The following is a 14,345-nucleotide window of genomic DNA, read 5'->3' as shown; positions in this document are numbered from 1 at the left end:
GGCCTGTCCCTCTGTTGCTGTTCCAGCTTCTTGAGGTGAGAATATAAAAACTGCATTTTAGATTTTTCCATTCTTTTGAGTGAGGCTTGGATGGCTATGTATTTCCCCCTTAGGACTGCCTTTGCAGTATCCCATAGGTTTTGGACCGTTGTGTTTTCATTCTTGTTGGTCTCCATAAATTGTTTAAATTGATTTTTGATTTCCTGGTTTATCGAGTCATTCCTGAGCAGGATGGTTCTTAGTCTCCAAGTGTTTGAGTTTCTTCCAAATTTTTCCTTGTGGTTGAGTTCCAATTTCAGAGCGTTGTGGTCTGAGAATATGCAGGGGATAATTTCAATCTTTTGGTATCGGTTGAGACCTGTTTTGTGTCCCAGAACATAGTCTATTCTTGAGAATGTTCCATGGGCATTAGAATAGAATGAGTATTCTTTGGTTCTGGGGTGTAGTGTTCTATATATATCTATGAGGTCCAACTCGTCGAGTATGGCATTCAAAGCCTTTGATTCTTTGCTTAGTTTTTGCCAGGGTGTTCTGTCTATTTCTGAGTGTGGAGTGTTGAGGTCCTCTACTATTAATGTATTTTTATCTATATGTCTCTTTATTCTGGTTAAGAGTTGGCTTGTGTATCTTGCTGCTCCCCTGTTGGGGGCATATATATTTATAATTGTCATCTCCACTTATTGAATACTTCCTTTAAGAATAATATAGTGCCCTTCTGCATCTCTAACTATAGTCTCTAGTTTAAAATCCAATCTATCTGATATGAGAATTGCTACCCCAGCTTTCTTTTGAGGTCCATTTGTGTGAAAGATGGTACTCCATCCCCTTACTCTCAGTCTGAATGCATCTTTGGGTTAGAAATGAGTCTCTTGTAGACAGCAAATGGATGGGTCATTTCTTTTTATCCAATCTGCAACCCTGTGGCGTTGTATGGGAGCATTTAAACCATTTACATTGACACTAAGAACTGAGAGATAGAATTTTAATGATGCCATGTTGCCAGTAAAGTCTTTGTTTGTATCAGTTGTGACTTTCTGTTCTGTATCACTCTTGGGGCCTTTTTACCTTTATAGAACCCCCCTTAATATCTCCTGTAGGGCTGGTTTCGTGGTTACGAAATTGGTTAATGACTGGCGATTCTGAAATGTCTTTATTTCTCCAGCAATTCTGAATGACAGCCTTGCTGGATAAAGGATCCTTGGCTGCATGTTTTTCTCTGAAGTGCTTTAAAAATGCCCCCCCAACCCTTTCTCTCATTCCAGGTCTGTGTAGACAGGTCTGACGTAATTCTGATGCTTTTGCCTTGGTACGTGAGAAATTTCTTTGCCCTGGCCGCTTTCAATACTGTATCTTTGGATCTAATATTTGCGAAATGCACTATGACGTGACGTGGCGTAGGTTTGTCGTGGTTGAGCTTGGGAGGTGTCCTCTCTGCCTCTTGGACACGAATGTTTGTTTCCCTCGCTAGATTAGGGAAGTTTTCAGCTACAATTTGTTCAAATATCTCTTCTAGACCGTTGTTTTTCTCCACCCCCTCGGGGATGCCGATGATTCTAACATTGGATCGTTTCATTGAGTCCTTAATCTCCCGTAACCTACATTCGTGGGCGTGGATTTTTTTAAGACCAGCTTCTATTTTAGTTTTTTCCTCTATTAACCCATTCTCCAATTCACTAATATGTTCCTCTGCTTCGGTGACCCTGGCCGTCAGAGCCTCTAGTTTTGCTTGCATTTGGCTCATGGAATTTTTAATTTCTGTCAGATTCGCTCTCATTTCTGTCCTTAGGGATTCTATATTCTCAGTAACCTTTTCGTTAATACTTTTTTCAATTCTACTCATCATTTTGACCATCGTTACTCTGAATTCCATTTCTGATACTTTGGTTACATCCATATCCATTATTTCTGTGGCAGACGCCACAGACTCACTGTCTTTTCTTTGCTGGGGGGCGGGGGGGCTTCTCCTTCTTGTCATTCTGATGAGGAGAGGTTGCGGGGTTGTCCAGAGCCCAAATTATTGACTGGGTCCCAGGCCGTGCCCCTTGTTTTATAGGGATCTTGGGAATGTGGGCTTCTTCTTTAAAGATTTTATTTATTTATATGTGGCAGAGAGCCAACCAGCGAGCGAGGGAACAGAAGCAGGGGAGTGGGAGAGGAAGAAGCAGGCTCCCAGCGGAGGAGCCGATGAGGGACTCCTTTCCGGATCGCCGGGATCACGCCCTAAGCCGAAGACAGGCGCTCAATGACTGCGCCACCCAGGCGCCTGGGGTTGTGGGCTTCTTGATTTTTCAGCCTGCCTTCTGTGTTCTGGGGGAGGGGCCTGCCGCGCTGATACTCAGGCAACCCTGTTTGGGTAGAGTCTCCGTGTCCCCTGTGAGGGGGGATGGGGATGGGCACGCTGTGAGACGGTATTTCCAGGCTTTTGTTCTCTGGCGGCTTTCCCTGGCGGTTTGCTGTGCCTCTTCTGAGAGTCAGAGCAGCGGCCGAATTTCAGCCTCTGTCACAGAACAGTGGGATTGCGGCCCGTTCTCCACTAATGTTCTGGCCACTTTAACTCCGTTACTGTTGGTGCTGCTCAACCCTGCAGCGTCCCGGGATGTGCGCCCCACACCCGGCGTGCCTGCCCTCACTTCCAGGGCCGGCCTGTCTCTATCCTTTGTGTTTCTAACGCCGCCAGCCGCCAGCCGCCCCGTGCGCGCTCCGGAAGCTTCCGGTCTCAGTCTGGATCCCGTGAGCATACCGGGATTCTGGAGTTCCGGAGTTCCGTGAGAAGCCTGGTGGCGCGCGCACCCGGTTCAGGGTCCTAGTCTGCTGTTTCGCGCGTGCCGACCACGAGTCCACCCGCTCCCCCGTGCAGGTGGCCCGCCAGCCACCCCGCGCGCGCTCCAGGAGCTCCCGGTCTCAGTCGGGATCCAGTGAGCGCACTGGGATTCCGGTGTTCCGTGAGATGCCTGGTGGCGCACGCTCCCGGCTCAGGGTCTCAGTCCGCTCTCTCGTGGGTGCCGGTCTGCGAGTCCACCCGCTCCCCCGTGCAGGTGGCTACAGCTTCCCGGCGCCCGAACGCGGCGGCTCCCTCCCCCTTCCATTTATCTTCCGATATCTGTGTGCGGTTTCACGGCTCCCCACTTCGTACCTCAATACTCAGCGCTGGAGATGTTCATTTGTAGAGATCCAGATGTATCTTCCTGCGTCTCAGGCTGATTCCGTGGTTGTTTAGGCTGGTCTGGTACCTATCCAGCTCGACTCAGGAGACCGGCTCCACTGAAAGACCTTTTATTTTAGCTCAAATAATAAGTTGTATGCTTAGAAAATGTTTTCTTTAGTTCCTTGCCCATAACTGATTTCTGTAATAGTCTTTTTTTCTAAGTAAAGACTGCAGCAGTAAGGACCTGAGAAGGGAAAGTCTGAGGGTAGAGTAGCACATTGCTTCTCATTATTTTGTGATTGAAAAAAAAAGTTGGAGCATCCTATGGCTTTTACCTTACCAACCCACTTTCTGTTTTTATTAAAATATTCTAATTTTATAGGGCCAAGGAGGGCTTTTTTGTTTTCATTTCTGTTTGGTTTTTTTTTTTTTTAAGAAAGGAAGAAAGGCAGTGTAGTACTCAATATTTGCACAAAATCTTCAATTTTCTTGATTTTTATGAATTATTTTCCCTGTAATCCTTTCTTTTCCTTGGTTCTTTACAGAGCAAAAGACATAGCCAATTCCAAAAAAACGGAAACACGGAGTGTTTCTTCTTCGTTATATAGTACTGATTGTTATGTATCCCTATGAATTTTTTGCTGCCTTCCTAGGTGGTTTCTACCACATCACTCCCTGGAGGTGACTTTTAAGTTTTCCTTACAAAAACAAAGTCTGTGCTACATTGGTGTGACTTCACGGGTTTGGGCATTTCAAGGCCATTATTCAGAATGTTTGTTTCCCTGACCGCCGTGCCTGCAGTTTGAGAAAACCGCCATGTGTATGTTCGTTGTTGGGTTGGCTCCATCGATAAGTTACTTAATTCAGGTGTTCATTCCCTCCGTGTTTACCGAGCTTTCTGAGCCCCAGCACCACACCTTACTCATCTTGTTTTAAGCATAGAGCCTGGCACTCAGAAAGTACCCAGAAGTGCTTGAAAGGATGAATGAAAAATAGACCAAACAAATAAAGGTCAGTTGTATTCAGGAAGTTGTTACAGGAAGGCTTATTGGGGGCACCTGGGGGTCTCAGTTGGTGAAGTAACTGCCTTCGGCTCAGGTCATGATCCTGGGGTCCTGGGATTGAGCCCAGAGTTGGGTTCCCTGCTCATCGAGGAGGCTGCTTCTCCCTCTCCCTCTGCCTGTTCCCCTGCTTGTGCTGTCTCTCTCTCTCTCTCTCTCACTCTCAAGTAAATACATAAATATAAAAAAAATAAAAAAGGCTTATTGGGATGTGTGTATGTGGGGGTCTTGTCATTTGCTGACGATGAGGGATTTTTCAAAAAGTGTAAGAAACATTCAAAGGAAACCAGCAATCCTTTTGAGGTGATAGAACCGTGCTTTATACTATGGGAAAAGGATTTGGAATTTGGGTGAGTCTAAAATATGATCTTTGGGTATTAAAAAATATTCTGTATTTTCTTGAGCCTTTTTAAAGTGATGAAGTGTAGCTGTCCTCTTGGATAAGGCATGGCTTTATACCACATTTTTGTAGGTGGAGAGAATCAGGAAGGCATTCCTGGTGGTACAGAAGTTGAAGGGAACCTGTAAGCCTATAGGTGTGAAAGACACCTTGAGGAGAGGTGGGAAGTGGACTTTTAAAATGACACCGAAAGCCTTGAACAGACATTTCTCAAAGACAATAATAAACCGGCCAGTATGCAGATGAAAAGATGCTCAGTATTGCTAGTCCTTAGGAAAATGCAAATCAAAACCAAAAAGAGATACCACTTCACACCCGTTCGGAGGGCTATTATAAAAAACAAACAAACCTACGAAACTGGAAATAACAGATGTTGACAAGGATGTGGAGAAATAGAACCCGTAGGCACTGTCGGTGGGAACATAAGATGATCCAGCAACTGTGGAAAATGGCACGGTGATCCCTAAATCAATTAAATGTATATAAATGAATGAATACCCAGAGGATTGAAAGCACCATCTCAGGACCGCTGTCTCTCTCCCCATGTTCATGGCAGCATCATCACAGCAGCTGAGAGATTGAAGAAACCCAAGTGTCCCTCAACAGATAGATAAACAAAATGTGGCCTGTGCGTGCACTGCAGTGTTATCCAGTTTTAAAACGGACGTTCTGACACCTGTTATGACCTTTGAAGACGTGAAGCTGAGTAAAACCAGTCCCAAAGGACAAAAGCTAGGACTCCTTTTACAGGAGGTTCTGAAAGGCCTCTAATTCATGGAGACAGAAAGAGCACGGGTGGTATCCAGGGCTGGGGGAGGGCGGGGGGGGGGTGGTTAGTGTTTAATGGGGAGAGAGTTTTAGTTTGGGAAATGAAAAAGTTCTGCATATGGACCGAGGGTGGTGATGGTTGCACGACTGTGCAGATGTACGTAATGCCACACCACCATACACTTAAAAATGGTTGAAATGGCAAATTTTATGATATATCTCTTACCATGATAAAAAATGCAGGGGGGGAGAAATAGCACTGAAATCCATTTCCCATTTCTTCCCATTTTAATTCATGTCGCCTCAGGGTAGCAGATGGCGAGGTTGCAGAGGGAGAAAGGAATTCTTTTTAATGAAGTCTACTTGTTCTGCTGCTACATTTTCTCATTGAATCTGCACTGGAATCGACTGAGCTGGGGATTCGTCATTGTCCCCATGTCACAGTGAGAAGCGGGCTGAGAGTGGCGGGAAGGTGTGGCACGGATCTCGGGGAGCCAGAGCACCACACTGAGCCTGGCCTCCACACCTGTTCCCCGCCTGCCGCGCCGTGCTGCTCCCCACGGTTCTGGAGTCTCTCGGGAAAGTCATTGTCCTCCTTGGGGTGCCCGTCTCTGACGACATGCACGTAGAGGTGTGTTATTCATTTTTAAAAGGTCTGTAGTTGTGGCTGCCTGTCTGCTGGAGGGAAGAAATAGGTCAATGAACGCGTGGACCGAATGCCGAACGCTCTCTTGCCAGGAAGGTTTATGGAAATAGGCTCTTGAACGTGGAGAGGAAGGCCGCTAGCTCCTCCTGTCCTTTTGGAAGCGCGGCTTCACTTTGCTCTTACCAGGTGACAGGGTACTTAGGCCCCACCTGGAGCACATGGCTTTGAAGCCCTGTTGGCCATTGCCTGTGCCACCCCTGTTCCTCTGGGCTCCGTTAGCTCTGACTTCCACGAGTGTCGTCCGGCTGATGGCCACACGTGGATGCTTTCTCACACCCCTCTATCCATGGTGTGGCTGCAGCAGTGTGTGTTCTGGCCTGTCTTCTGGAAGGTCTGCCTTCCTTGGATTTCCTTGACACTGGCCTTTTGTCTCTCGTTGCTGGTGCTTTCCACGTCCTGTCTGTGACTCCACACCCTAATCCAGGGTCACGCAGATCTACTTCTGTTTTCTTCTTACAGTTTATCAGCAAGCTCTTTACAGAAAGAACCATATGGTAAATATTTCAGTTTTGCTGGCCACAAGTGGTCACTCTAATGTGTTCTTTGTTTTTCATTGTTGTTGTTTTACAACCTTTTAAAACTAAAAACTGCTCTCGGGGCATATAAAACCAGGCTACAGGCCACATTGGGCTCACAGGCCATAGTTTGCTGATGCCTGTGTTAGGACTTCACTGTGGAAGGTTGAGTCACTCTAGTGAGGAGTTGAGCTGGGTTTGAGGTTTCTTGTTGCTATAGTTACTTGGGTGCACCATAGGCTCCCACATTCTCTAGTGTTGTACAGGGTAGCGGGGGGAAGAGGGAAGAGAAGAAAGTAGGGACTGCTGAGGTACCAGGCGTTTTTCCCAGAATGGTCACCCTCCATCCTCAGCCCTCCCTGCATGCCAGCACCATAGTGGGGTCTTTCCACACCTTTGTTCCTTCCCCAATGCTGCTGGTGGCAGGAGCAGATGGGGCTTCTCTGCTGTCCTTGTCCCACACTGTGCACCCGGGTCTTCTGTGTTGGGCTCCCTTGGCACCCCTGCTCCTCCCCAACGTGGCAGCCCATCTCTGCCTCATATCTGGTGGGCACTGTGGATGAGTGGGTTTCCAGCCCTGCTCGGTGGTGGGAGACCTTTAATAGTGCTGGTATGGGGTTCTGGCTGGGACTAGCTTCTGCCCTCCCCCCTGCTAGAATGTCCTAGAATGGGTATTTATCCCTGCCGCTATGCCCTTGGCATTGGCTGCCCCTCCTCCAGAAGCTTAGGCTTTTGCTTCAGAGGAGAAAGTAGGGTCTGGATAGGGATGAGAGGGAAGTATGGGGTTGGGGCTGGGGTGTTGGTTTCTTACCCTTCCTTCAGTGGCTGCTGACCCCCTTCCTCTGTGCCTGTGCTACTGAGGAAGGCTCCCTCTGCTCTCCTGCACCCTGGCCAGTCCTTCGTGTGTAATACCCAGGAAGGTCCATGGTGAAGAGCCTGGAGTGGGTGGGAACTGCCTTCTTGTCTGGGTTCCCAGGGGGTCTTCACTATTATCGGAGCCCTTATTCAGCCTTTAGCAATTCATTAACCTTGAGCTCATTCCTTCCTGCTGGCCTGTATGGTGGCTGGCTCTACGCTTGCTGACAAGGTGTTCCTACCCTTACCTTCTAGAAGGGTCTTGCACCTCCTTGGTCTTCTGGCTCCATGGTTGCGCTGTGACCTCATCTCTTGATGGGTTCAAGGAAGTGCCAGGAGTTTGTAGCTCATCAGCTTTCCCGACTGTTGGCCTGGGAGCCACACTCTACCTCTCTGGGAGGAGAGCCACCTCTCCCCACCCCCTCATCTGTATGTGTAAGTGATGCTGACAGAAATGTGTTTTTCTGTCTAAAATGCTCTGTGAACCACAGAATAATTTGGACCCTTTTTCCATTTGCGTATCTGGGCTGGGAATTGTTAGCGCAGACGCAGGCCATCGTGGGACGGACGGTGTGGGCGCCGGGTATTGGAGTTGCCCAGTCGGGGTTATCTTCAGCCTTACCTAAGTGAAGCCTGCGTTCTGGAAGAACGCTGGTCAACTTCAGGATTGTTAACTTATCATTTTTACATCATTTTAGACCCTGGAAGCTATCCTGAATTTCAAATACTCTGGAGGTCCGGGCCACGTTGAAGGATATTACAGGAACCTCTCCCTGGGGCTGCACGTGGAAGCTGAGCCGTCGGTATTCTTCACCCGAGTCAGCACTCTGCCGGCGACCAGGTAAATGGATCTCTGTTCTGTCATGGCCTTTTTCTAGAGTCTGACAGCACTGCGTTTGGAATTCTGACCTCAGTGTTCATCTTGGTCCCACCTCTAGTCAAATCCAAACCACTGTGCCAAGTTGCTTAGCCTCCCTGGCACTTCGGTTCTGTATCAGAAAAACAGGCATTCTACAGAAATGCTTGTTTCAGTTAGTTGTGAGTGGATGGGCTTTACACCTTCTCAGATGGCGTAACGACGTTAACATTGCCTCATGCTTGTTGGTGGTCATCGTTGTACAGGATGCATTTCCCACGCATTGCCCTGAGCCTGGGCCTGGCTTCAGTCTGGTTCAGCTCGCCTGTTGGTAGGGGGTTCAGCAGCTAGCCCCATGCCCTGGGCACTCCTGGAGGAGTCCTGCGTGTTTTCTGTGTCACTGCTGGCATCCAAGTAAGACTCTGTGTGCATAGCCAGGCTGTCCAGCATCTTGGCACCTGTTCTCATGGAGCTCCCAGCCATCTGGAGCACTGGCCTGTTTCTGCCCAGGGAGCCCTTCTTGCACAGAAGTTTTCTCTCCTAGTTATTTCTCTAGGCCTATTCTTCCTTGAGGGGGAAAGAAAACAAACAGTGTGTCTACTTCAAACCCGAGGTGGCCAGGGGTCCTAGAGGTATTCTCTAAGGTGGGAGAATGACAATTTCCCGTCTTAAACTTTGACTTAGGATGAGCTGAGTGGTGGGGTCTGAAAGTGGTGAATGGTGCTCCTGCCAACTGGAGACACTCTGCTGCTCAGATCCCTGCCCCAGTGGTCAGCAGCCTGTGGAAAACAGGTGCTGATGAGCACTGAGTACTTGCATATCTTCACATCCAGTGGTGCCTTACCTACCGGCGCAGGATGCGGTGGGATAGTAGTATCTGTTCTTAGTAGAGTTAAGGCGGTAGTGGTGACAAGCACCCCTGTGGCCTGGACCTGCAGAAAGAGCATCACATGCAGCCCCCCCCCCCCAAAAAAAACGGGTTCTGTACTCCACGGGGTAAAATAGACGGGTGTTGCTGCCCATGTTAATGTTGATATAAAACTCCCTTTAAAGTGATACAGCCCCAAATAATAAGTGTAGTTTTAGTTTATAAGAAAGACTGTTTTTCTTCCCAGCCATCGGAGAATGGTTTCACAAGAATTAATGGCTTAGCTTGGGCATTTTAGCATCACGTTTCATCATCTGTCAGTTTTTCAGTCCGTGGAGTAATAGTCTTTCTTGCCAAGGCTTGCCTCTGTTTTGAATTTGTTGTATAAAGCATCAAAGCACTTGCCCCTCGGGGAGCCGTGGCCAGGACAGCTGCCAGACGCTGTTCGCTGTTCCCGTGTTCCAGGCCCTTCCTGTGCATTAGGGCTGCTCCATGATGTACCTGCCGTGTTTCCCTCTCATCCCTGTGTTGCCTGCTGCCGCTGCTCATAGAAATAGTTCTTGGAAGCAGCACAGGTTGTCACTGAGTTGGGTTTGTTCCCCCCTCTTGATATCCGGCTTGCATGTCATGGCCCCTGCTGCTCTGAATGACAATTTAAGATGAGAAAAATGCCACCACGTGGAATGGAGCAAACGCACGGTTGGAAGAGTCAGTGGTTAGCACAAGTGCTGCTTGGCTCCCAAATTCCCCGCCCGTTGACCCTGCTCTCTTTCCTCTTGGCCTGTGTGGTCCTCTTCCTGCTCTTGGGATGGAGATCGGATTTCTTCTAATCTTCCCTTTCTATCCCTGCTAAGCCTAATCCTCCCCAGATCCTGTGGATTGAGCCTCGGAAATGTCTCCTGACCACCCTGTGCATTCCACTGCACATCTCAGTTACCTTTCCTTGGGACTCTAGGATTAGTTGCCTTTGTGGTCCCCCTACTTCCAGTTTTGCTCCTGCATCATCCTGTAAATACAAATGTTCCCATGTCACTGTCTGGCTTAATGATTTTCCCAGTACTTAGGAGATAAAGTTCGAGGTCCCTACTGTGATATTCATGGTACTTAAAAATTTGACCCAGACCTTTCTCTCGACCCTCCAGCTCCATTTGCCCCCCAGTTCTCACTGGAGATTCGCAGTGGGTATGTCAACACAGTTTCCTGCAATATGCCATTGCATACATCTTTTTCTAAAACTCTTCTTAAACTTCATTCCTTAACCTTTTGGAAAATATTTGTTGGCCATTGATGATCTATGTCACCATTTTTGTAAAATTTTCCTGAACATGACTAGATAGAGTGAGTTGGTCCTTCTTTGGGTCTCTGTACTTCTAAATACTTACCGGACTGTAAACCTTTAAACCAGCACCTTCAATGTTTCACTTATTCTTAAAATCAATACTTCCAATGTTTCACATGCTATATAAAGCACTCAGTGGGGTAAGAGGTGGATAGAGCATAGTCTTTGTGTTTCATCAGCCTGATAAAAGCTCATCAGGCAGAAGCAATACCAAATGGAAACATGGGTCTATATTAAGGAATGTCAAATCCCAGAAATAGAAATAGCAAGTGAATAAATATCAGAGATTCTTCCCCTTGCTTCTTAACTTCTTTAAAAGACTATTGACTATTTAAAGAAAAAATAAGAGCATTTAATTTTGTAGTGTATATCATATATAGAAGTAAAATACGCAACAGAAAATAGCACAGAGAAAAGGAAGGGAAATGGAGGAGAGGAGAAATTGTAGTTCTTATATGCTATGTATTACCACATTCTAACTTCAACCATATCGTAAGTTAAAGATGCATATTGTAAACCCTTTAGCAACCACTTAAAGTATGGGTAATAAGCCAGAAGAGAGAAAATGGGTTACTAAAAAATACTTAATCTGAAAAGTGGGGAAGAGGTGGCAAGAAAGGAGAAAAGCATGAGAGACTATGGACTATGAGAAAAAAACTGAGGGCTTCAGAGGGGAGGGGGGTTGGGGAATGGGATAGACTGGTGATGGGTAGTAAGGAGGGCACGTATTGCATGGTGCACTGGGTGTTATACACAACTAATGAATCATCAAACTTTACATCAGAAACCAGGGATGTACTGTATGGTGACTAACATAATAAAAAACATTAAAATAAAAAAAGAAAGGAGAAAAGAACTAGGAACATACAGTCAAATAGGAAACAGCAACATGATAGACTTAAATCCAATGTACCAAGAATTACATTAAATGTAAATGGACTAAAGACTATATTTAAAAGTGGGAGTTGTCAGACTATATTAAAAAAAAAAGAAAAACCAACTAGAGTCAACTACATTTTTTCTATCAGAAACTCACAATTATGTAAGGTTGAAAAGCACAAAGATGGGGGGAAAGATATGCCATACAGACAGTAATCATAAGAAAGTTGGTGTGGGAAAATTAATATCAAAGAGGTAGACTTTGAGGAGAAAAAGAGGTAGAATAATTTATATTGATAGAAGGGTCAAGACATCACGAGTATGTAGGAAGCCTAAATACAAATGTACTTAAAAGCATAGCTCAAAATAAAAATGACATCTCAGGGAGAAATGGAAAATGCCACAATTATAGTTGAATATTTTGACACTTGTATCTCGTATTTGATAGAACAAGAAGACAGGAAATTAGTACAAATATAAGATAGGGGAAGAAAGGGATAAAGAAAGGGGGGGTAATCAGAAGGGGGAATGAAGCATGAGAGACTATGGACTCTGAGAAACAAACTGAGGGCTTCAGAGGGGAGGGAGTGGGGGAATGGGATAGGCTGGTGATGGGTAGTAAGGAGGGCACGTATTGCATGGTGCACTGGGTGTTATACGCAACTAATGAATCATCGAACTTTACATCAAAAACCAGGGATGTACTGTATGGTGACTAACATAATATAATAAAAAAACATTAAAAAAATATAAGAAACATGCACAGTTCTAGTAAATGATTCCGGCTGATATTTATAGGATGCTAAATGCTTATGTTAGAAAAGTTGAATGGTTCAAAAAACAGTAAAAAGTAGTTATCATTGAAATAGAAAATGAAAAAAATCATGTGTAAAGTCAATGCAACCAAAAGTTGATTCTTTGGAAAGATTAATAAAATTATTAAACCATAGCCAGGACAATCAGAATTAAAAGGAGAAAACACAAATTACTAATGCTGTGAATGAATCATTACAGATCCTGTACACATAAAAAGGGTAATAAGTATTTTATGATAAATCATATTCCAATACATTTTAAAGGAAAAATGTGTTGAAAGACAAAAATTACTAAAATTGACACGAGAAGAAATAGAGTCCCTGAGATAATCATATATCAGAGTTTAAATTGTTAATTAAAGCTAACTTGAGGCCCAGATGGCTTCACTATGAAATACATCAAGCTTTTAAGAAAGAAAGACTACCACGTCTACAAAAATTCTTCCAGAAGTAGACAAGGGAGGGAATACTTCCAGTTCTCATTTTATGACTCTGCCTTCACCCTGATGCCAAATCCAGGGAGAGACATTGTGGGAAAGTAGGTGTTGTGACCGGTGTCTTCATATGCATAATTGAAAAAATTCAGAACGAAATATTAATAAATCAGCTCCAGCAATATAAAAGAGAGAACACAATACGAACAATTCGGGTTTCATCCAGCAACACAAGGATGTTTTACCATTGAAAATTAGTGCATAGGGGTGCCTGGGTGGCACAGCGGTTGAGCGTCTGCCTTCGGCTCAGGGCGTGATCCCGGCGTTATGGGATCAAGCCCCACATCAGGCTCCTCCGCTAGGAGCCTGCTTCTTCCTCTCCCACTCCCCCTGCTTGTGTTCCCTCTCTCGCTGGCTGTCTCTATCTCTGTCAAATAAATAAATAAAATCTTAAAAAAAAAGAAAATTAGTGCATAAAGTTACTATACATACTAACAGAATATTCTAAGGACAAAAATAAGGTGTCAGTTGATGGGAAAAAAAATCATTTGACAAAATTCAACACTTATGCTGGAAACTGTAAACAAAGCTTGGAGAACTTCTGCAACCTGGTCTAGGGCATCTACAAACCCCTAAAGTTATATAGTTAACATTGTACTTAATTGTGAAAGGCTGAGCACTTTTTCTCTAAGCTCAGGATCAGTTAAGGTGAGTATGTTTGCTCTTGTGAGTATATTCATTACTTTTCTGCCCATTCTACCTAATCAGAGCAAAGAGATGAGAAAAAGAATTAAAGCAATAAAGATTGGAAATGAAGTATAGTTATTATTCATGGGTTTGCATGATACATGTGATCATGTACATAAATATCTACCATGAGATCTCTCATGCCAAAAAGATTACTAGACTAAGTCAAAATAATAAAAAAAAAGAACTAATAAGTTGAGTTAGTAAGATTGTAGGATACCATACTATATTCAGAAATTAATTGTAGTTTTATATACTAGCAATTAATTTGAAAAATGAAAATTTGAAAATATATTATAATAAAAAACATATAACACTTATGGGTAAATCTTTTTACATATGCTCTCTACCTTGAAAATGACAAAGCACAGGTCAGGGAAATTAGCACTTAAAAAATTGGAGAGGTATACAATGCTTGTTGATTGAGGAATCAGTTATTGCTAAGGTACCAGCTTTCTCAAATTGGGTTATAAATTCAGTGCAATTCCAATCAAAATCCGAGCAGAATTTTTTTTTTTTGAGTGCAATTGGCAAGTTGTTTTAGAAATTATTTCAAAATGAAACAGGCTATTGCCAATGGGCTAGGCAGGTGTCTTGACAAACAAAAGTTGGAGGGTATAGGGTATGATTTTAAGACTTAATATAAAATTACAGTAATTAAGAGAGTGCTGTTGTTTAAAGATAGACAAAGGGATTGATGGATCATAAAGAAATTCCAGAAATAGACTTTCTCATATATGATCGGTTGATTTTGTTTAAAGATTTATTTATTTGAGAAAGAGAGAGTACAGGGAGGAGGGGCAGAGGAAGAGAGAGAAACTTAAGCAGACTCCATGCTGTACTCGAAGCCCATTGTGGGCCTCGATCTCATGACCTGAGACAAAAGCAAGAATCAAATGCTTAACCGACTGTGCCACCCTTGTACCCCTGATCAATTGATTTTTAAGAAGGTATGAA

General features: G+C 44.6%; 1 protein-coding gene across 10 annotated transcripts in view; it reads left to right on the top strand.

The window, feature by feature from the left end:
* TRAPPC9 (trafficking protein particle complex subunit 9) overlaps positions 1-14,345 on the top strand; it is a 593,937-nt gene that overhangs the window by 375,634 nt on the left and 203,958 nt on the right. For all 10 annotated transcript variants that reach the window (XM_057307937.1, XM_048212431.2, XM_057307936.1 and 7 more), the window contains one exon: positions 8,149-8,291. In XM_057307937.1, coding sequence (XP_057163920.1) covers positions 8,149-8,291 — 143 coding nt within the window. The remainder of the gene's footprint in view (positions 1-8,148; positions 8,292-14,345) is intronic.

Source organism: Ursus arctos, unplaced genomic scaffold, assembly GCF_023065955.2.
Source record: "Ursus arctos isolate Adak ecotype North America unplaced genomic scaffold, UrsArc2.0 scaffold_6, whole genome shotgun sequence".
Classification (NCBI taxonomy): domain Eukaryota; kingdom Metazoa; phylum Chordata; class Mammalia; order Carnivora; family Ursidae; genus Ursus; species Ursus arctos.
The sequence above is the reverse complement of the archived record's forward strand: the minus strand, read 5'-3'. Positions and strand labels throughout refer to the sequence as shown.